General features: G+C 44.1%; 1 protein-coding gene across 4 annotated transcripts in view; it reads left to right on the top strand.

Annotated features, from left to right (window-relative positions):
- NAXD (NAD(P)HX dehydratase) overlaps positions 1-22801 on the top strand; it is a 57287-nt gene that overhangs the window by 12204 nt on the left and 22282 nt on the right. For all 4 annotated transcript variants that reach the window (XR_002089587.2, XM_014600393.3, XM_014600395.3 and 1 more), the window contains one exon: positions 17199-17307. Coding sequence is in view for 3 of the 4 variants with exons in the window: in XM_014600393.3 (XP_014455879.1) it covers positions 17199-17307 (109 nt within the window). In the remaining variant the exon portion in view is untranslated. The remainder of the gene's footprint in view (positions 1-17198; positions 17308-22801) is intronic.

The following is a 22801-nucleotide window of genomic DNA, read 5'->3' as shown; positions in this document are numbered from 1 at the left end:
AGGGTGGCAGATAGCTCCTGCTGAGCTGGAGGGAAAGGGAGGGTGTGTTGAAGGGAGGAATTCTTACCTTCTGTGGGAACTTAAATATAAGTTGTTAGCTGATGCTCCCACAGTGTACTGTAGTCTGAAAAGGGGTGAGACTGCACAGTTGTGTCTGCTCTAGATCCATTGCTTTGTGAACATCCTCTTGCTTATAGCCTCAGTTGGGGATTGGTTTCTGTGCATCTAGGCTACACACACACACACACACACGTTGTATGATAAAATAATCCATAATGTGCACATTATATTCCCCCCAAATGGGAGTGCACATAGATTTCACTTGGGAAATATTTGTATTTTAAATAAAGGATTTTCAAATTAGTCATTTTCCTTTTCTGATTGAACGTGAAATATAACTGTAATGCCGAATTTGTGACTCGATGACAGCTTTCTTATGAAAACAGTTAAGATTTAAGATTTATGGAAGAAAGAAATTACAGTGAGAAGACTCTTGTTAATACATTTTCAGAATCAGGAAGATAGAGCCAGTTATAAGCAAAATACATTTCTTGTTTTTAAGGGTTTTTTCAAGCTTTACCACAATGTAGCATTTTTGCAGCTGTTAATGATTTGAAACAAATTTGTTAATTGTTAACCATTGGGCTGACTTCCAATTGAGGTCAAAGTGTTTCAAAGTCAAGACAAGCAGTCTTGAAAAAGACAGAATGTCTAAGGATGGGGGTGGAAGGGAGAAAAGACTTGGAGAGATCTGGCAGAAGGCTGGCTCTGCTCCAATATTACTCAGCTATTATCTTTGATTAAAAGAGTCTGTCATCTAAAAAAGTCACATATAATATCATATCTGTTCACCATTTGGATTAGTAATCATCAGGGATCCTAGTTTTCTCTGATAAAAAATAATCCCCAATTTTCAGATTTAAAAAAGCAACTCAAAATCTACATTTTTCCATGATTAAAATGAAACACCACTATATATAGATATATAGACATAGATATTGGTGGTGTTTCATTTTAATCATGGAAAAATGTGGATTTTGGGTTACTTTTTAAATCCAGAAATTGGGGATTTTTTTAATCGGAGAAAACAGAGAATTAATTGCTTTAGACTGTCTCCCAAAAACTGTATCAACATATTTATGCTCTCTTATCAAATCCATTAGACCTGCTCTTTTATTTACTAAGAAATATCTTAAATACAGTATTATAAACTCCAAACAGAAACAAATTAATAATGTTATTGCAATGCAAGAACCACATTTTACTTCAAGAGTGTCCTGCTTGTATGCCCACTGCAAATACGGTGGATGTATGTGCTTGAAACAGAGCCCAGTGACTGTTCAGTGTTCAGGGTTGGAGCTACACTGTTAACCCAAACACTGCTGCGAATTTGACAGCAGCTGTGAAAGGGTTAACACTAGCTTTTGCTGACAGCAGAGTGTTTTGTGCCTCTGTGGTCAGGACTGAGCCATGACTCTGGAAAAATCTTTTTTCTTTCTCTTCATTTTACCTTGGGGTTATGTTGTATGCAAGAGAATACTGTGTTCTTACCTTACTGTCCTTCCTACCACCCAAAGAAAAAAATTAGATGTCTTGTAGGATGGGAGGAATGACTTTCCTTTTGGAGTCCCCCATCAGATTCCTGAACACTTACTAGGCTACTGTGATGGAGTTCCAACCCTGGATCTCTTTATTAATATATTTCCTGAGCTGCAGGCATTGCTATTAGCTCCAGGTTCCCTGACTTGGCTTTCACTTTTTTTTGAGTAAGAGAAAATAATAGAGGAATTCTTCTGTTGTAAAGGAATTGGAAAGACCACAGTGGTATGTCAGAATGCTTCTGATGCTATGTATTCCTATTTCAATTCTCTATGTTTATTTTGTGAGTAATTTGAAGGTGTTTGCACACCTAAGAGTGCTAATATTGTGCAGCATCCCCCAGCACCCTTACAAGGATCTCATAGCACCCCAGGGTTGCTGTGGCACCCTGCCCTGTGGTGCTCTGGTCAAGAATCGCTTTTCTAATTTGTAGGGACCTACCTAACTTGAGGTGGCTGCCTGCTGATTTAATGGGCAGAACACAAGGCCCAGTAGCCATATTATGGGCAGAGTGCAGTGGGTCCCCCAGCACCTTGGGCCAAGGGGCCCCAGTGGTCCTGGTCCTGGCTGCTGATTGGCTGCACGTTATATGGCCCCATCCCTTGCTGCTGATTGGCTATGAGAGCTGTCCATCATGCAGCCCTGCCCCTCACTGGTGATCAGAGAGGCACTGGGCCATATGACAGTGACGAGGGGTGAGGGCGGCAGCCCTTAGAGCAGGCAGTTCCCCCTCCCCTTTTTCCCTGCCCTGGTGGGCTACCACAGCACCCTGAGGACTGCTGGCTCCCTATGGGGAGCTAGCATTTTATTTTCTGTAATTTTTTGTTCCTGTGGATTTTGTGGGCTGGATTTTGTGACATCCACAAAATTATGGTTTCTGTAGGTCCCTGCTAATTTGTTCAAGTTAAGTATCCTACACCTGATGTCTTCCCTTTCAGCTTGTGGATTCTTTTTGTCTGCTGCCTGCACTCAAATGTCCATCAGAACTGGCTGGTTCTACAGTCTAAAAAGTCTCCTTTATCACAAAATAATGTCGTCTTTAACCCCCATCCTTTAGCTGTTTGAGCAGCCAAATTGTTGACCTCCCAGATTTATAGACCATTCACATTAATGGTAATAAAAGAAATGAAAGCCTTTGTTTACAACCACTGAGTTACAGAAAAAGCACTGATCCAGGTGTGAGATCATAGTAAAAACATAACTTTTTAAAGCTCATCATTCACCCAAGGAGCAATTTAAATCATGTACTGAAACTTATTTCATTTAATGTTTTATTTGGGGGAGAAAAGTGGGGACTTTTACCTAAAGAAAAGTTAGTTCTTATTGCTTGTCATGAGCCAACTTTCTTATTAATTAGTCAGTTGTATGGGTTAACATAAAGTGTTAGTTCAGATTACTCATTTTTTGTGTGGTAAAAATAGTTTAGGTAAATATTTCTGGTAAATATTTCAGTGAAATATTTTACTGATAGTAAATGTATCAAAATAATGTAAACTGTAGCATCTGGTTTAAAAACTACTAAATATAACCACTCTGTTTGGTATCAACAACCTTAAGCTTGATACAAAATAAACTAATATGGGTGGGTGAATCATCCTTTGCTGCTATAGGAGCCCAGAGGATTTTACAATCTCTGTAGATGATGGGGTTGTGTAATTATTGGAATGATAAAAGATGGTGGCCATTCTGAACATAAGAACACTTTATAAAAAAATCAGAATTGCCTACTCTGTTAAAGTATGAGCAGATATGGTCAACTAATTTAGTCAGTTCAGTGGAGAAAGAAAGCACCTGGCATTTTTTACTATAACTACTTAAAACCGAACTGAGTCAAGACACCCGGTTACAACATGGCTATCTTCTGCCATTGCTAAGGCACATTAAAATAGTACGATGATTAAGACTGACTGATGTCATAACTGAGTTTATTAGTTGAATTTTTCTGTGTGTGAACTGTAAAGTGGTTTTGCTGCCAGTTGTGTGAACCCAGCTAGAATGCATGGCGTTGTTGAGTTACTGTGTTACTTCTCTGTGATAAAGTTTTTTTAAGCCCAGAGGGCACTCTTGCAGGGTGTGTAGGATTCTACTCTGTAGGATTCTACTCTGTCACACCTTTGTAACCAGCATTTGTATAATCTCCCTGGCATCCTCAGTAAAGAGACATAGATTGTGTTATCCTTGGTATGGTGACAGTACTCAGCTTTGTGTCTACTTGAATGATAGCTTTCATCCTTGTTCCATTATAATTAGCTGAAACTCGACCCAAGTCAGTTCCTGGGTATCAGAATGGCAGTTGTGGCAAAGAATACTTCTGGGTCCCGTCCCATCCCCCACCCCCCACCCCCCATTTGTGGCTGATGTGGTGAATTTGTGCGGGGGGGGGGTGGGTCTGAAGACAAAGCTTGATATGACCATCCATGCCTTTTCAACTTCAAAGCAAGAAACTGAAGCTGGTGCATAATATAGCAGCCCATTTATTAAGTAGAATCCCTTGCTGTGAACACATCTGTGCTGTTGAATCTGCACTGTCTGTCTATTGGATTGGTCATTTGTTGCTCCTGGGTCTAGTCTTCAAGTGAAGCCTTCTTTGTTCTCTAAGGGTGTGTTAATATTTTGTTACTGATAATGGCTGTAAGGAAAGCTGTTGGTATTAAGTTTTAGAAATCCTTCTTTCTCTGGTTTCTTGATTTCCCAAATTAAGCCAAAGATACTCCCTCACTGCTGAATCAAGTTGTTTTTTGGGAGACTGCAGCCTTACTTGTCAGTGGCCTGCTTCTCTCTACATTTGGCATCCACTGATCAGCTCTTCACTTGTTCTGAGACGAAATCATTCTGACTACAAAAGTGCTCCCATTTCTACTTAAAACAAAGGTGAGGAGAATCAGAGCTTACCACACTACTTGCTTCTAAAAATTTGTTTGTGGCTTCCTACCACCTTTCACATTTCCTAGCTACTCCATCACTGACTTTTCCTCGAAGTTTCTTGTTTCTGTACAAGTTTGACACTGTTTGTTATTACCAGGGATCCTGGTTTTCTGTAACTTAACTGAAAATTGGGAATTTTTTTTTTTTAACAAAAAGTAACTCCAAATCCACATTTTTCCATGATTAAAATGAAAGACCTCTGTCTGTCTGTCTATCTGTATGTCTGTCTGTCTATCTAATGATGTTTCATTTAAATTACAGAAAAATGTGGGTTTAGGATAACTTTTTTTTAACTGAAAATTGGGGATTTTTTAAATCGGAGAAAGGCAGACTCCCTGGTTATTAATATTTTTGTTTAAAATAAACATCCATTTGTTGCTGCTTATTCCACATTATCCATCTCTCGATAGTACACAGTTGAACCATATTCTGCTAGGAGACCTTGAATGCACTGAAAGTGCTTCATACTATGCCAACAGACAGTAAAATTGCTGTAACTGATTGCCAGTCTGCTTGGGCGAGGAACAGAATGCTTGGTGCAGTTATCAACCAAGACAAAACTAATCTCCAGATCCACAAAAGGCCATAAGGGTGGTGATGCTGAATGTTGTAATGTTTAAATATTTAGACACTTGACATGAGGAATGTGATTAAGGGACATTCCTAGAGCTACTTGCTCTTTGAGAAAACAGCACCTGGATAGGATTCCCAATGTTTTGGAGAAGGGAAAGTTTACTTCCCTTGAAAAATGTTTTCTTGAAAATTTAGTCTTGCCCGATTCTTGTTCACCTGATTACTTCCCTTCAACCGTACAAGCTACATTTTTAATGGGTTTTCTTTTGTACTTTTTCCACTTTTTTTCTTTTGAGGTACATTTTTTAATTGATGTTGGTAATTTTAAATAGATTTTGTTGGAGTGCAGACTAATTGCCAATTAAAGTTGCTGATAAGAAGAAATGGAGGGATTTGGTAATGGTCCTCAGGTAGTAGTATGCATGGGACCAGTATAGAACCTAGCTTGAACTCTACATTGATACCTTTGTACTGAAAAAGAGACAAAAACTGCACATATTAAGACTTATAGAAATCTCATGGTTAGACAACGCAATAACGTACCTTCAGAAAAGTGAACTAGAGAGAGAGAAACTTTTCTGTGTTAGATGTAAATAAAAAAATAGCATGACTAAACTTTTGAGAAGCAAGAATTTTATGGGTAATATTTTTGGGGTACCAAGTACCCTTCCTCAGCTTTCTGAAAAAAAGTCGATGTAGACTATAAGAAGATGGCAACCTCATTTACACAGTGAGGGAAAGCTATGCAGTATTCATAATTCATAACAGTTCGTGGACTTGCAGTCACAGTTGTTCAGAACAACAGATATTCTAAAATAAAACCAGTGTAATGTAACTGGAGTCAGGGCTTATTCTGATTTCCTTAATAAAAAATGCAGTCCACCAGTTACTTTTCAATGTTGTCTTATGTCGTTCTTTCTGCAATATTATTAAGATTATCATGGCTTCAAATCTCTAGGCCCATCAGAGGGTTTGCCTTGTGTTGCTTCTTGATGTGAAATTGCAAAGGGGTTAACGTGAAATTTTATGCTTTGTAAAATGCTTTGAAGATGAAAAGCACTACAGAAAGTATTTATTATTGCTAGAGGCAAAGTGAGCAAGAGTGCCTTGATATTGGACTGTTTATTTCCCAAGAGATGATTGTGTCTTGACGAGTGTCTATCATTAATTGGGGGGCAGAGACAAAAGTGTCTTATTTTCAAGTTTGAAAATAAGATGACAAACTTTTAACTGTGAGATCATATTTCATAGAAAATCATAGAAAATTAGGGCTGGAAGGGACATCAGGAGGTCACCTAGTTCAACCCCCCTTCCCGCCCCCCCCCCCCCCCCCCGATTTGAAAGGTAACAAGTCATACTACTGATTTGGTTTAATTTATTAGCCTTTATTTAAACTGTTTCACTTGCATAAGGCTGAGAGGTGATTTGATAGCCACCTACAAGTATGTCAGGGGTGAGCATCAACATCTAAGGGAGCAGCTCTTCAGGAAGGCACCTCAAGGGAGGACGAGGACTAATGGGCATAAGCTGATAGAAAGTAAATTCAGGCTAGACATAAGAAAAAACTTTTTTCTCTGTAAGGGTCACCAGGGTCTGAAACACACTTCCAGGAGAGATGGTGCAGTCACCCTCCATGGAAGTGTTCAAGATGAGGCTTGACAGGCACCTTTTTGAGCTCGTCTGAGCCCGATAACTTCCTGCCTATGGCAGGGGACCAGGCTTGATGATCTTACAGGTACCTTCCAGTTCTATAATTCTATGATTCTATAATATATTTGGCCTTTGCTGGTGAAATTTATTTTTAAATTCAGGCTTTGAAAACTTCCCTTACAGCAATATGCTAGAATTTTATTGGCAATCAGCCTTCTGTATCCTATGTTTTAAACCTCTTGGGATCTAAAATCCGGTGAATGTCACAATTTCTGAAAACCGCTATTTTTATTAATTTACTTGATAATTAAACTGACTTAAGTTTATCACATATTCATTTATTGTGTAAAATCTATTTTTTTAATAGTGCTTTCTGAGCTTAATATTTTTTCTTATACTTTTTGCTTGTGTCTGTATCATAAAACTTGGTTTAGGATTGCTGTTAGAAAATAAATAGAGAACAGCTATTTGGAGGCTTTATTATTATTATTCCTGTTGCTTTTTGGTTTAGAGAGAGAATCTGCATTGTTTAGTTAGAAATTGAGCTTCCGTATACTAAACGAGGCAAACATTGCAGAGGCATTGATATTTATCAGATGGTTCACTTGCCCTTGCAGTGGTTCATCACTTCCACACAACAGCTCTGTTTTGACAAAACTGTTTTTGGCATTTCAGCGCACAGTACTTTTTGGGAGCTTGTACTGGTGGATTCTGGGACTTCTTAGCCAGCTATTGTTGGCCACAGGGGCTTTTGGCTGACTTCCAATTTAGAGGCAGTACATCATCACATGGCTTTGAGGGCTAGTTGAACTTGTGCAGCTGCAAAACCTTTAGAGTTCTGCATCACAGTTGCAGAAATCATTGTAGAGTGCACTTAGTGTAACTTAGTGGGGGGTTGAGAAAGGGGAAGGGGAGGGAGTAGCCCTGGGTGCTGCTTTTGGGGGAATTGTGCCAAAATAACAGCTGCTACAGCAGTAGTTAATCACACTACCACCATTGCCGGTGGGGCAGCAAACATCGCCAATTGTGTGGCCATAGCCCAGGGCATAGTGCTACCCTGCTACACCTCTGAGTGTACTGGTTTTACCAGATCAAAGCTAAATGCTTTCTCTCAAGTCTTGTGACCCATCCTTACAAATTATGCTTATAAAACACCCAGGAAGGCTGTTCTCTGTAAAAACAGAGCTTTATACAAATGTAAACTCAAAGTGCTACAAGTCATGGTATCTTGCAATACTTTTTTGCTTAGTTGTTTCTCATTCATTTGACACAATGTATATCTGCCAATCCGCTTCTTTAAAAAAAGAAAAAAAGCTCTTTCTTCCCATACTGTCTTAATATCTCTTGTATAGCACAAGGGGTGCTGTGAAGGTCAATTAGCGTTTGAGTGAAGTGCTTTGAAAATATGGCTTCTCTACATATTCAAATTGAATGAAAAAGCTGTAGAAGAATAAGCAATTCTAGTCAATTGCAGAGTACTGTATTGTGGAGTAGCTTATTCTTCAGAAGCTATTCTGGTCAATTTTTTTCTGTAGACAATCCATTAAATGCTGGAGAAATACTAAGTATTCCTATCAAATAAAACCATCAGCTAAAAGGCTTGATTTTTTTCTATGAGCTTGCAAGAAAGGGAGAGGGCTTGACCATAACTGAACTATAAAGCTCATGAAGCAACTGAGAAAAAAGCATACAAGTATATTATAGCTTTGTCATGTATTAAAAAAAATTATATCCATTCCAAACAGGTTGTGGTTTAATCTTAAAGCATGTAAGAGATTTAATTCAATATTCACTAATTAGAATTTTTCAAAGGTTCCTAGGCAGACAAGGTTCCTTGGGTGAATTTGATATATTTTATTAGACCAACCCAAATGGTTGGAGAATAGTTATTAAGCAAGCTTTCAGGTTCAAAAACCCTTTGTCAGGCTAAGGAGGTTTCAGCAGTTGGTGTGTGCTCTTCCTGGTGGTTCCTAAGCATTTAGAGCAACTTAAGCAGTGTCAGTGTCTGTTACTAAGCATTAGACTCTCCTGTATTGGGTATTAATAATAGTTCAGTAACCTGGCACTAAGTTGTTTTTTACCCTTTTAAAAAGGTAGAAAGCCCACAGCATGAGCTAATATATATAGTTGTATTGGTTTTAAAATATTCCAGTTTTTAGCAACAGTCTGTATTTATTCCTTCCAGAATTAAGCTATTTTTTTTCTTTTTGGAATCTACCAGCAGACCGGGAAACTTTCCCTTCCATGCAACCATATAATGTACATTCTTCTTTGAGTATGTTAGCTTATATATGCTTCCTCTTTGAAATGTTAGAATTTGCAATAAGGAAAATCTCTATTACTATATACAAAGGATCTCTTATATGGGAATGGTCTTTAGTTTTGTGGTTGGTAGAGCTTTTCCTACCAGATGAAAGATTTCTGAAGCTTTAGCAGTTTGCCATAGTGATGTCTTATCAAAATTCTTCTAAAAAAAATGAACCTTCTAGGCCTCAAGTCTTCAGTCATTTATACGTAAGTTTATGCTTGGAAACATGGTTAAATTACAAACCAAACACAGTCAACATATTTACGTGGTAGGCCTGTGCAAAGCGGCTAGTATTTGTTTCGGATTCGGATTCAGACAATTCGGGGGGACAGTGATTCGATTTGGTGATTTGAATCACCGTCCTGAATCAATTCAGCCAAATCACACAGACCCTGTCCCTCACCTGCTCTCCCAGCCCCACAATGTCTGCCCCGCCCAACCCAGCTCCTGGCACTTTGAAAAAAACCCAAACCCCAGACTCACCGGGTGCTGCTGGGTATAGGGAAGGTGATCCTTGCTGCCCCTCACTGCTCCACACTGCATGGGGGGTTTGCACAAGCCCCGCCCTGACCACCCTCCTCCCCCCCCCCCCCCCCATGGCTGCCCTGCCTTCCCACCCCAGCTGTGGCCCTTTAAGGAAAATAAAAACCTCAAAAACCCCTACTCACCAGTTCCTGCCTGGCAAGGGGTGATCCCCACTGCCCCACGCCACATGGGGGGGCTCTGCACGAGCCCCTCGAAGCCCCGAGGCTGCTGCAGGAGCCAGTGAGTCCCAGGGTATTTTTCGGGTTTTTTTTCTTAAAGAGCTGGAGCTGGGGTGGGTGGGGCAGCTGTGGAGGGGGCTGGGAGAGGGCAGGGGTCAGGGAGTTTGTGACACAGCCCCCCATGCAGCAGGGGGCAGTGGGGATCACACCCTGCCAGGCAGCACCCAGTGAGTGGGGCATTTTTTTAAAGCACTGGGAGCTGGGCCGGGCAAGGCAGCCATGGGGGGGCTGGGGGAGTGGGTGGGGGTTGGTGGGCTTGGGGAGCAGGCAGGGGATGGGGCCTGGCGGGAGTCCCGCCATGGTCCCCTCCCCTGCCCCCTATTTACCAGCTCCGAGTGCAGCTCCAGCTCCCTACTGCAGCAGGCAGGGACTGCCTGAATCATCGAAGCTCTCCGAATCTTTTCCGACGATTTGGAGAACTTTGAATCGATTCAGACCTTTTTATTGACCCCCTGGTTCAATTCGGATTTGGAGATTCAGCCACCAAATCAGGCTGAATCTCTGCCGAATTGAATCAGCACCCGAAGCTTCGCACAGCCCTATTACGTGGTTTACCTTCTATTTCTGTCATGGTGGACTCAACATTGCAATGTTCTGAGAGCTCGTTTTCAACTCTTCATCTCCTTTAGAAACTGCAGTCATCTCCATCTGGGGAGAGGGGGAGTTCATTTTAACGAAATAACTGTTTATAGCCACTGACATTCTTAAAAAAGGGCACTGCATATTAATGTACTGGGAACTGAAACTGGTCCTTTGAGCTCTTCCATCTTTTCTACCACATATCAAAAACTAGGTATAATGCATATTGTTGCAGACAATGTGACAGCAGTGCATTAGGTCATCAAATAAGGCCAGCTTACACCCATGTACAACCATGGTTTATCGCATAGCTTTGTGGCCTGTCAGATCAGGTGATTGGAAAGGCAGTGAAGCTGCACAAAGAATTTAAAAGTTCTGCAATATAAGGGGTGGGAAGATGTTGCATTTTGCCTTTTTGCAACTCTAAATGCCACAGGTTTTGCTCAAGAGCAGGGAGATGCCTTGCTGTCATACTGAGACTAGGGTCCTCTGTCTGTCTTTCTCTCCTCCTCTGACCTAAAGGGTGCTAAAGAAGGTAAGGCAGACCCAGTATAATTTTGATTACATCCGTATAGAGAAATCAGCATAATTTTTGTACTCCCTTAACTTTCCAAGGGAGTGTACAGACCTCCACTGGTAGCTGAAGACTTAACTACCTGAGGACAAAATTTATCATACATCCTTCACTGCATGTTCCTTCATGGGCTATAACACTCTAACAGATCTTCAAAAATAATGCCTCTAAAAAGTGCAGCAAGTATTGATTAACTCTAGAAAAATGCGAAGGTGTTATGGCCTCAGATGGAGCTACCCGCCTTGCAGTTTTAGTCTTTCCATGTAACAGTTAAGAAATTCATTAAATAACTTGTCAATACATGTAGTAGGACTGAATTTTTATTCAGGATCTTGAGATTAGTCTTTTCACAGTGAATGAAGCCTTCCTTTGAACTGATGACAACTGTTCCTTTTTCCATCTATTCATCTAGTTTTCAGCATGCTTATAATGTTGGCTAGATGAACAATTGAAATACTGTATTTACCCAAGTGGGACTTGCCTTGTTCATGCTCCCTGCCCACCTTTTTGTAAGTATCATAGTAGAATCAGTCTTGGCACTCCAGCCCTTTTTAGTGTCAGACTCGATATGATCAGGATTATAGAAGGAGTGATTGGAGGGTAGGTGAGTGCCTCAGTAGGCCTGGCCAAGAATTCCAGACTACATGTTGAGGGCAGACCTCAGTATCAGTGCAAAAATAGTTATTTGTTTAATTTAACAATATTAGGGCATTAAAAAAACCATCTGCACCTTTACTGAATTATAAAATTATTTTTCATAATCAGGATACTTGAAGCACTATGACAGCACTTGCTTATGTATTTTCTTATCAGATGATTATTGGATTATCAGACAAAATGTTCAGACTCATTCTAGAGAATTTCTTTTGTCATCCAGGCCAAGTCTGCAGTGTCAGAGGATATAGTACCCTCATCCCTAAAATGTTGGTACTTACGTAGGTTCGGAAATGCAGTTTATAATTTCCAACGCGCTTTAATATTTTATACAATTTTTTATTACATTTTGAAAAACAGGTTTTGAAATTCTGTTTTGCATACAATATTTAAAGGAAGTTTTAATTATAAATGTACTGAAAATGGTAGATAAATCTGAAGACCATTTTAGTAAAAGACAATTAACAGAAGAAATTATCATCTCATTCCTTAAATGGTAAGAACAGTGTTAATGGTTGTGAAATGGTTTCTGTGAGTCTTTTGAAATGTATGTCCTTACTAAAAAGTGAAAAACCTTTTTAAATGCTTAACCAAGTATTTGTGGTGCTATCTGCAAATAATTTGTATTGTAAATACAAGTCTCATAACAGCTTCCTAATGTCATTGTTATAAGACAAAACTATTATTATTGTTCCAAACAATAGTAAGGTCATCTGTTGTAGTAACTGGTTACTAATGTAACAGGGCAATTGAATAAAACTACTACTATTAATTGGAAAATTAATTCATTACCTGGCAGTGCTTATGTAATTTTCTTACCAAATTCAAAAACACAAAATTCTCTTCCAAAAAAAAGGGGGCAGAAGGGGGGACAATAACTTTTTTCATTACTTGAATTTATGTCATAACACATTAACTTTTAAAATCATTTTCAAAACTTAAGAGGTTCTATATAAAGTAAGGGTGTTTAGACATATTTGAAGCAGAAATTAATTCTTGTTGAAACGTAATAAAACTAACAGGCTGTCTTAAAAAAAGGAATGAAAAAAAGCTGAAATTTTGAAGATAGTCTGAGAATTTGCTGCTACAAGGATGAAGGCAACGTTATAATTTAGTGTAGGAAAAATTATCACCCTACTGCAAATGTAGCAGGCAGTAACTTCAGCTGCTTCATCTTGAATAAGACACCAAAGGTGTTGAGCCAATGAAAGAATGACAGTCAATATTAGTCAGTAACAGTCAAGAATCTAGTCAAATGCTAAAGAAGTGTTTCTTGCATCTACAGTAAAACTATGGAAGGAAAAAGTATAAATAAGACTTAAGCAAGCAGTAGAGACTGCTTCCAACTTTTACCTTTACCACATTCATAACAAGTGATCTGGTTCATCTCTGCAAGCAGGCAACAGCAAGACATCAAAGAACCAAAAACAAAAACGGAGTCAGGTAGCATAATCAATAATCAAACTTCTAGCTCAGAATTTGTTTTCATTTAGAATCTAAATGAGATTAAATTAACCAAAGCACTGTCAGGAATAGATTTATTTTCGTAATAGTTTTAATGGGCTATTAACATATTAATATTGTAAGATAAATAACATTTTTTTCCCTGTTTAACCCAAAATTGTTTGGATCAAAGGTGTCAAACTTGCTGTCCCCCGCACTCCAAGAAATGTCCCCAGTGGGGTTCTGTACCCTGGATTTTGGTGTCTGGCCCCACCCCTACTAGTCCCACCCTCCAAATCCTATCCTCTCTCAGAGCCCCATAGGCCATATGTTTAACACCCATGGCTTAGATCATGCGTTTGTGAAGAGGAGTTGTCAGCTAATGCTACTGAACCAAGAAAGAGTAAGATTTGATCCAAACTTAAATTTCTGAATGCAGGCAACACCTGCTTAACGCTCTTAATTGGTTCCGGAAAATTCAAGTGCTAAGTGAAACAGCGTTAAGCGAAACCCATTTTCCCATAGGTTTTAATGTAAATAAATATAATTGGGTCTGCACCACTGGCCAGCCCTGGCCCTGCCAGTCTCAGCAAGGCACTGCACGGGCTCTGCCAGGGAAGGCATTGGCTCCTCCTGGCCTCATTGTTCCACCCCTGCTGGCCTGCACCTGCTGGTCACCAGCACACGTGTGCAGCTCCGGCTGCCTCTCGTGCAGGCCTGAGTCAGGGACCCACCTGTCCAGGGATTAATGACAGGAAGGCAGCGGGGGAAGCTCGGAATGGTGTCCGTGCCCCATGGGTGAGTGCGTACCTGGAGCAGAATGGGTCACAGGCTTGGCCTCTCTGTGGCCTGGGGCAGGGGACACTGCACGCATGTACTTGAGCGCTGGCTTGCACTGGCCTAGGCCCCACACTCCTGCCAGCCCTGGCCTTGGGCCCCGTGCTCCTGTTGGCCTGGGCCCTGTGCTCACGCTCCCTGCCCGCCCCTTCTCGCTGCCACCACCATTCCTCCCTCCCCCCTGGCTGTTCCAGCACCACATGCTGAAGTGGACCCCAGGCTCCTGTCACCCCACCCTGGGCCCTGCCAGCTTGGGCTCCATGCTTATGCTCCATGGCCCCCCGCCCACCCCTTCTTGCCATGGCTTCTCCCCTCCCGCTCCAGCACCACGTGCCAGAGTGGACCCTGGGCTCCTGCCACCCCACCCTGGGTCCCACCGACTGCCACTCACCAATTCAACTTGACAATGATGCCGTTGCCACTGCTTCTCCCCACCCACCATGCTGAGCATTATAACGAAATGCTCTGCGTGCTAAGTGAAACTAGGCATGTATTTTAAATGAGCGCTATAGCGAAACCTCATTAAGTGGGGGTTGCCTGTATGCATTACTTTGATGATTATGAATGGTCTTTTAAATAACTGCTTGAAATGCCTTTACTCAAATCCAAGATTAGGTTTTCCCTCTATTTTAATACATGGGCAAAAAGCCTCTCATTTTGGATTTGAGTACAAGTGAGTGGGAGGAGCCAGGTGGTTGCTGTGGTTCCCTCTCTGACTCTGACTCAGGGTAGGGATTGGAGTTAAAGCCATAATTGCTGCCCTGCCCCTCACTGCACATGCCCCCCCACTGCCACTTGCCCTCCACCTATGGAGCACATGGTTGTTCTGGCCGCACAGCAAGTGGGGCCAGAACTGTCATCTCTGTGGCTGCTGCTGTGTGGTCCTACCGGGGCCAGAACAACCATCTGTTCCTTTGCTTGATGCTCAGGGGTGGAACCAGAACTGGAGTGTAGATGGTGGGAGGGGGGGCAATGGTGGCAGCAGGGAAAGGGAGGTCAAGATGGCATTGGCAAAGACAGCAGGAGGGCAGAGATTGTGGGGCATGCACCAAGGGAGGCACTGGGTTTGTGAAGTGGGTCAGGGGTAAAGGTAAGTGGTCGGGAGATAAAGGTGCCAGGGGATACATACTGTAGGGGGCCTAGTTCAAGTGTGTACAGGCACACTGTAGGGAACCTGGTGCAAAGGGAGTACAGGCAAGTGGTAGAGGGGACAGGCAGCAGGGGGCAAGGTGTTGGGGGAGAGGCAGGGGACAGAGATTAGGCCACTTGTTTCCCACACTCCCTGCCCTCCAGCCATTGTTTGCCCCAGTGCGGCAGTGGGGGCAATGAATTTAAGATGCCCCTCCAATGAATAGTTTCTACACGTGGAAGATTTTAACAAATTTATACATTTTCCATGTATATAATTTAATTAGGGAATTGTTTTAAATTCAGTGTTGTCTTGGATTTGAATAAATATAGTAAAGGTTGCTCACCTTTGTCCATTTAGAAACTGTTGAGGTTGTCCAGGAGAAACTCAAGCTATCATAGGATGCAATGTGTTCTATAATGCTGTGTCGCTGATAGGTGTTATAGGGTTTTGGCCCCTCCTTGGCTGGTGCCTTGCTCCACAGTGATGTCAGGATGAGATCCGAATTCGGCACCACCAAGGTGGTTCAGGTGCTGCTCCTACTCGCCTGCTACGTCTTTGTTTTTATTCTTTTTCTTGGGAGGCAGTTCCCTGCAGGTGGTCTGAGGGGATCTCAGCCCTAGGTTTCTTTGTGAGGCTCCAACCTCCCCTTTACCCCACCCTTACCGCATCCATGGCCAGGGCAGACTCTGCTCTCCGCAGGTCTTGCCCTTGGATGATCCCATCTCCTCCGCACCGCCCACCTTCAAGGGTCGGGCCTTTCTAGCCACCCATCTTTCTAAGGCCATTTTTGTCTTTGGACTGGAGCCTAGGCAACTAAACACACCCCCATCCGGGGTTAACTGTAACTTAGGGAAAACTGAATGTAAGGGATCAGTGTCTGCTGACGGGGCTCCTGGGATCTTGTCTCTCAGGGCCTTTGGTCTTGTTGGGGACTCAGTCATCCCTCTTTGCCTATTGGGCGTTCGGGAGGGATGGCCACCCTGTGCCGGGCCCCTGTTGGCCCTCTCGGGGAAGCCTCCCTGGGGCCCACGTCCCTTCCACTTTTGGGACCATCTAACCTGCAGCTGGGCTGTCTGGGTCCCACCAGCCAGTGTTGCTCATCCCCTTTGCATGGGCTCCGTGCTTCTTCATGCCTCCCTCACTGCTGTGTTGCCCAGGGGTGTCGTCAGTCCTTTGGGCCCGTTCCCTGCCACAGTACGTGGGGCTTCTGTTGGAGCCTTGTCTCCCCTTCATGGTGTCCCCGGGCACTGCTTCTCTCTGGTGGAGCTCCCTGGTGTTCCTCTGCTCCTGGGGCTTGAGTTCCCCGGTTTGCCTGCCAGCATTCCCTGGCAAATACGAGGTTTTCTGCTCCTGTCCTCGGGGTTTGTGTCCCCTGGATCTTCAGCCTGCACCTCCCTGCAGGCACCCAGCTCTCCTCCTCCCTGCCTGCCTCCGGTTGCGTCCCCAGCTACTTTTTGAGCAGCCCACATCTCTCTCAGGCCATGCCCCCTGCGCCTGCTGATTTGCAGACTCAGGCAGCTCTGGAACTGCCGAGCCGGCCCCGGAGTCTCCCTCCAGCTGCTGCTCTTTGCTGTCCCTGCAGTAAGTAACGGGGCACGTTGGGAAGGGATCTGGGGTGAGTCAGGGGGGCTTTTGCCTCCCCTCTCACATGCCATCTATAAATTATTTCCATTACTGATAAAACAATGAGATCTGGTAGGGCTGATATTGGGAAATAGTATTATCTTGGGATTCATTTAACTAGAGAAGAGTTTTCATCACAGAAGAATTCTTAAAGGTATTATGTTAAAAGCTTTCCAAAGAGAGACCTAAACAGAAAAGTTGTTCTTGATGTAGGGTTTTTTTTTCCCTTCCTTTAATAACATGGGACTTTATAGTTAATAACTTTATTCTGCTTGGGTTTAAACCCAGAGTCCAGTAAGGCATGGGAAATACACTGTGTGACTAAAATAGTAGGAGCCATGTTCCTGGATTGACATCAGGTCAATTCTAAAAGATGTTTCTCTTGCTGTGTCTTGTTACCCTCCAAATTATTAAAATATATATTATAGACAAACATTACTCCCCCCCCCCAGGTGCTTCCTTTGACCATACACTGATCTTTTGGACTTCTAGAGTATTGAAAGTAAATCTCTTTTTACTTCTTTTTCTTTAATTTAGTGACAGTCCTAATGCTGTTCATGAAGTGGAAAAGTGGTTACCACGACTGCATTCAATTGTCATAGGACCCGGTTTAGGTAGAAATGATGTACTACTTGAGAATGCTAAGGTAATGTACACACTAGTATTTTGTTCTCTATCTTATGTTAGATTGAATTTTATCAAACAATTTTTCAGCTTGTATACAGCTAATTTAATGTTTATGAATGAGCTTATTATATAAAAATCTCTGTAGATTCATTAAAATAAATTGAAAGCAAGAACTATAAGAATGGTACCAATAAACACAAGTATGTCTGCTCAGAAGAGATTGTTTTTTATAATAAAGCATTATGAATATACATTTCCCATTCTGGTTGAAACAGTAATCCTGTCTATATCCAATTTAGGTTAAAAGTTGAAACCAAATATTTAAATTTCTCTGTACACAGGAACAAACTATTACTTGGTGTTCCAAATTAATGGTTTTACTACTGCCAGCATGTATAACAGTTAAAGTTTTGAATGTTTCAGTCTGAGTGGAGCCAACTTTCCCGCTACTTTTAAATTGTATTTGAGTTATTATTAAATAATTAGAAACATCCAAATTCATAATCCTGTCCCACATTATGCTAAAATGAACATTTTATCACATTTCTATTTATTAGAGCTGATTTGAGAAATCTAGCTTTATTTCTGTTAAAAATTTTGCTCAAAGCAATTGACTTATTGGTTAAGAACATTTCTCACTCATTATTATAAGAGGCCTCTACCCTAGCAAAAAAAAAGCAGCAATGACTGTTATTCCCATTTCAATTTAGATTTTGTTTTTTTTTCATTTTTAGTGGCAATGTCATTTTAATGACAATTTTAAATAGTAGTGAAAATTTTTGTTTAGAATACTTTCATTGAAAAATGCAAAATTTTATTCAGAATGAACTCTTGGTTCTAAGCATTTAATACAGTTGTTATAATAGCACACTGAGGCCTTTCTGGCTTGGTCTTCCTACTAAAACAATGTTTTATTTATGTATTCGGGTTTAAGATAAATAAGTGACCCAAATTAAAAAAAAAATACTTTGGAAGCATGGTTACTTAAATTTTACCATGGTTCTCTGAGGTCAGTCCTATACCCCTGAATATAGTTGACCTCTGTGGGCGCGTCCACACATGCAGGCCCATGCACTTACAGAAGTTCAAATAGGAGCAGCACAAATTTGAACCAGGGATTTTTGCCTTGGCACACATGCCTGGACATGCACTTTGGTGTGGGGCAAGTTGTGCCACTTGGGGCAAAATAGCCCTGCCCAGCTCCTCTCGGATTTTCATAGATTCATAGAAGTAGGGTCGGAAGGGACCTTGTAGATCATCAAGTCTGACCCCTGCCGGGGCAGGAGAGAAAACCGGGCTCAAATAACCCCAGCCAGGTAGACGTCAAGCCTCCTCTTAAAGACCCCCAGGGTAGGAGCCATCACCACTTCCCTTGGAAGTTGGTTCCAGATCCTGTCTGCCCTGACTGAAGTAGCGCCTTCGGATGTCTAGTCTAAACCTACTCTCTAACAATTTGTGGGTGTTATTCCTTGTTACCCTGGGGGGCGCTAGGGGGAACAGGGTCTCTCCCAAACCCTGCTGGTCTCCCCTAGTGAGTTTATAGATGGCCACTAGGTCCCTCCTCAGCTTTCTCTTGTGAAGGCTGAACAGGTTAAGGTCCCGTAGCCTCTCTTCATAGGGTCTGCCTTGCTGTCCCCGGATCATGCGGGTGGCACTCCTCTGGACCCTCTCAATTCTGTCCACATTCCTCCTGAAGTGCAGCACCCAGAACTGAACACAGTACTCCAGCCAGATTTGCAGCCAGGAGGAGCTAGAGCCTGGTCCCAGCAGTATAAAAACCTGCCCTGTGCTGGTCTCGGCAGTATAAAAAGCTGCCATGGCAAGCAGCTCAGGGCTAATTGCTCTCAGGAACTTCTGGGGTGGTGGTGGTCCTGGCCCCCCCCCCTCCAGTGTTCTCCAGCCCACTGGAATTTGTCGTGGCGCCGGCACCTCACCTGGCTTCACGGCACTCCCTGCTCCACCACCTGAGCCGGCTGAAGGACACCAGACCGTTCCACTTTTCCACCGTCTATCGCTGCCACCTCTACATGCTCGTGCATTGCACTGTCCATCATGCCACCCTTGCATCCCGTCCAGACACCAAGTGGCAAGACCTGCTCGGCCAGGGCATGGCTGGGGCACCCCAGTGGCTGAGTCTGTACTCCACCCTCATTCCACGAGCCACTGGGGACCTCAGCTGGCAGCTCCTCCATAGAGCCATCGCCACGATTGTGTATGTGGTGAGCTTCATGGACACCCCAGTCTCCTGCCCCTTCTGCGGGCAGAGGGAGACCCTGGTGCACATGACCCTTGAGTGTGCAAGGCTGCAGCCCCTCTACCTCCAGAGCCTCCACTTGAGGTTCTGGTTGAATTTCAACCCCCACCTTTTGTTTTTGGTCAACCCATCTGTGGCCCCACCAAGTCCTGGGACCTCCTGGCAACTTCCTCCTGGCCCTGGCCAAGTGGGCCTTGTATTTGACCAGGAAGGTGCCCGGAAACTGTGAGGCCACTTTCCTCTCACTTGTCCATGCACATCTCCAGACAGAGCACCAGTGGGCAGCGTCCATCGGTTCCTTGGATGCTTTTGAGGACCGGTGGGAGCAGCCTGGGAGGCTCTGCTCAGTGTCCCCCTCAGGCGCACTTATTTTCACATTTTGACCCTTTGACCCATGCGACACTCCAAAACTCTTTTTTTCATTAGTTGTCCCAAGTATTTTGTTGTGTCATCCATCCATCAGCCCCATACAATAGGAGCTATTAGTTAGCTGTGTGGGTCTCAGGGCCCACGATAATTGGGTGATACAGATAGTCAGGAGCTTCTGGGGCCTGGCCAATTGGTATTAGGGGACATTAGCCCCTTGTGCCAGCTGGACTGCTGAAGCAACCCTAACCAAGAGTTCCCTGCACTTTCTACCCACTGCAGCAGTCTGGCAGTGGGGGCTGCTGCCTGGCTATGACCTGCCACCTGTGACAGCATGTGACCCCAAGGCTGTACACCTGCCAGATCTGGAGGGGGACTGCAGCTCTGGACCAGCTGCCAATTGGCTGTGGCTGCACAGTTGACCTTTGTGTAGCGCTACTGCTATGTGTACTGCCGCCCTGCCCTCTGGGCAGCTATTGCCCGGAAGATGTTCTCGGTGTGGTGGCCTGCTATGAACTGTCGAAGCATTTTCTCCTGGCCCCAAGTGGCCAGGAGGTCGGCCACCACCAGCTGGGTCCCAGGTGCCAGCCCTGAACAGGCTCCTCAGCCTGGGCCCTGCCACTTGCCTCACTAGCAAGAAACCTGGTGCTCCCTATTTAAAAACTGAAAAATCTCTGATAAAAAAAAAATCCAAAATTGACTCTTTAAAATACCCCAAAATCCATGTTCTTCCACAATTAAAATGAGAGAGAGAGAGCAGTTGGGCAATGTTTTATTGAGATATTTACAATGTTAAAGCAGTTTGGAAGCCTAACAGTGTCTCGATCATCATAATAAAATAAATTCTAAATATTTATATGTTTTAACATTTGCTTTTGGTTTCCTTATCATAGAACAGTTAGAGTTCCCCCTGGCCCCTTCGCTAACTAGGATGTGGGGACAGCTGCCCCTGCAACCACAGCTCTTAACAGCAGGTCTCATCCTGTCTGGCAGCTGGGTATGATGGGTGTGTGATGGGGGAATGTGGGGTTTGCAGGAGAGGGATGTGGGGGATGCAGATGGGTGGGTGTAGAGGGATGTGGGGAGGTGTGGGGTGTGTGGGAATTGTAGGGGGGCTACTCAGGTGGGGTGGGTTCCCTGCTCCGCACAGGGCGCAGCTGCCCTTCCCCCCCCCCCCCCCCCCCCCCCGCACAGGGACTGATCCCCTGCACAGTCCACAGCTCACCTGCAACAGCAGCGACCATTGTGGCACTTGGGCCCCTCCTGGCACAGCCGCCCCCCCACCCACACACAGCGCACAGCAGCATGGCTTGGCCCTGGTTGCCTGGCACCTGGTGCTGCCTGCACCACATTGCATGGGCCCAGCCTGGCCTGGCGCCATGCACCTTCAGGTAGCTCTGGGCCTCCTGGGCTGTCACTCGGGACCCCACACCACTCACGGGGACCACTTGTCGCACCAACCAAGCCAGGTTCTGCGTGCACGGAACTGGCCCAAAGGCATGTGGGGCCCATGCATGCAGGACCTGGCCTGGCACAACAGGCAGTCCCCGCAAGCAGTGCAAGGCCTCCAGTGACAGCCCGAGCAGTCCGGAGCTGCCTGAAGGTACACGGTGCCATGTCGAGCTGGACCAGCCCGTGTGATGTGGCACAGGGAGCGCTGGGTGCCAGGTGGCCAGGGCCGAGCTGTGCTGCCCTGTGCTCCCCTGTGCAGGGGGCTGTACCAGGAGGGCCCCAAGTGGTCTGATCGCTGCTGCTGCTGTGGGTGAGCTGTGGGCCACGTGAGGGGGGGGGACCCAGCCCTCCTAAGCTGCCCCATCAATGATCTCCCGCACCCTCACAGCCCCACCCCGCTCCCCTCCAGGTCACCCCACCCCCCACTTACCTGGAACAGAGCCTGGGTCCAGGTCGCTGCAGCCTGCATCACTGTTTGCCCTTCACGGGCAGGCAGTGTGCTGCAGCATTGGTGCAAGGAGCAGGCATAGATACGCTCTGGTCAGATACCAGAGCGTCTCTTTGGAGGACCCCAGCCTCCAGTTGCCTCAGTTGTCCAGGACCATGCCCTGTCCTGCTTTTATTTTGATACCTGGATATCCAGGTATCAAATTTTGAGCTGATGCTGTAAATATGCAGCACAGGGAATGTTTTTTTGTTCCTAACATGCCTCTTGCCGCGTCTCAAGCTGCTTTGACACGTGGCAAGAGGCTTATGCAGGCTGGTCTGGATGCGCCCTGTGAGTTCACCTCACAGTGAAAGTTAAATATCTTGTCTTGACTCTGTGTGTGTGTGTGTGTGTGTGTGTGTGTGTGTGTGTGTGTGTGTGTGTTATGATAGCTTACATGTTTAAGTCACCCAAGTGTAAAGTACAAGCTATTTTAGTAGTGAAGACAAGACCTATCAAGCAGGATTGTGTTAGGCAAGTGTGCAAAAGCATATCAGGCCAGGGATCAGTTAATTTTTGTGCATTTGTTCCATGAGGCAGTTTGTGTTAGAAAATTCTTCCTTCTCAATGCTTTTAGTCTTCTGCATTCATGATGAGGCCTGGGTGTAGGCATGTGCATGTAGTAAAGGACTGGTGAATCCCACTCACTCACTTTGAGAAATTTGCTATTTCTGTGATGAGGAAATAAGTACTTTTCCATTCCTTCAGTTCTAAATTTTGACTTTTACATCATCCCTCTCATCCTCTCAACTCAGGGGGGGAAAGACAACCAACCTCCATAGCTGGTCATTTTATGTTTGTGTTGAAGGTTAATGTATACTTTTCCTTGCAGTATTTCTGGCTAGCCAAGATACACTGCCTTCTGAGTTAAGAGGTTTGTGAGTCTTCTTTATATTGCACTTTACTAGCAGCTGAAAAAGAAGAGCTCTAAAAGCCTTCTTTCCTGAGAAATCA

Source organism: Alligator mississippiensis, chromosome 1 (genome assembly GCF_030867095.1).
Source record: "Alligator mississippiensis isolate rAllMis1 chromosome 1, rAllMis1, whole genome shotgun sequence".
NCBI classification, from domain to species: Eukaryota; Metazoa; Chordata; order Crocodylia; family Alligatoridae; genus Alligator; species Alligator mississippiensis.
Note: the sequence above shows the minus strand (reverse complement) of the source record. Positions and strands in the feature narration are given on the sequence as shown.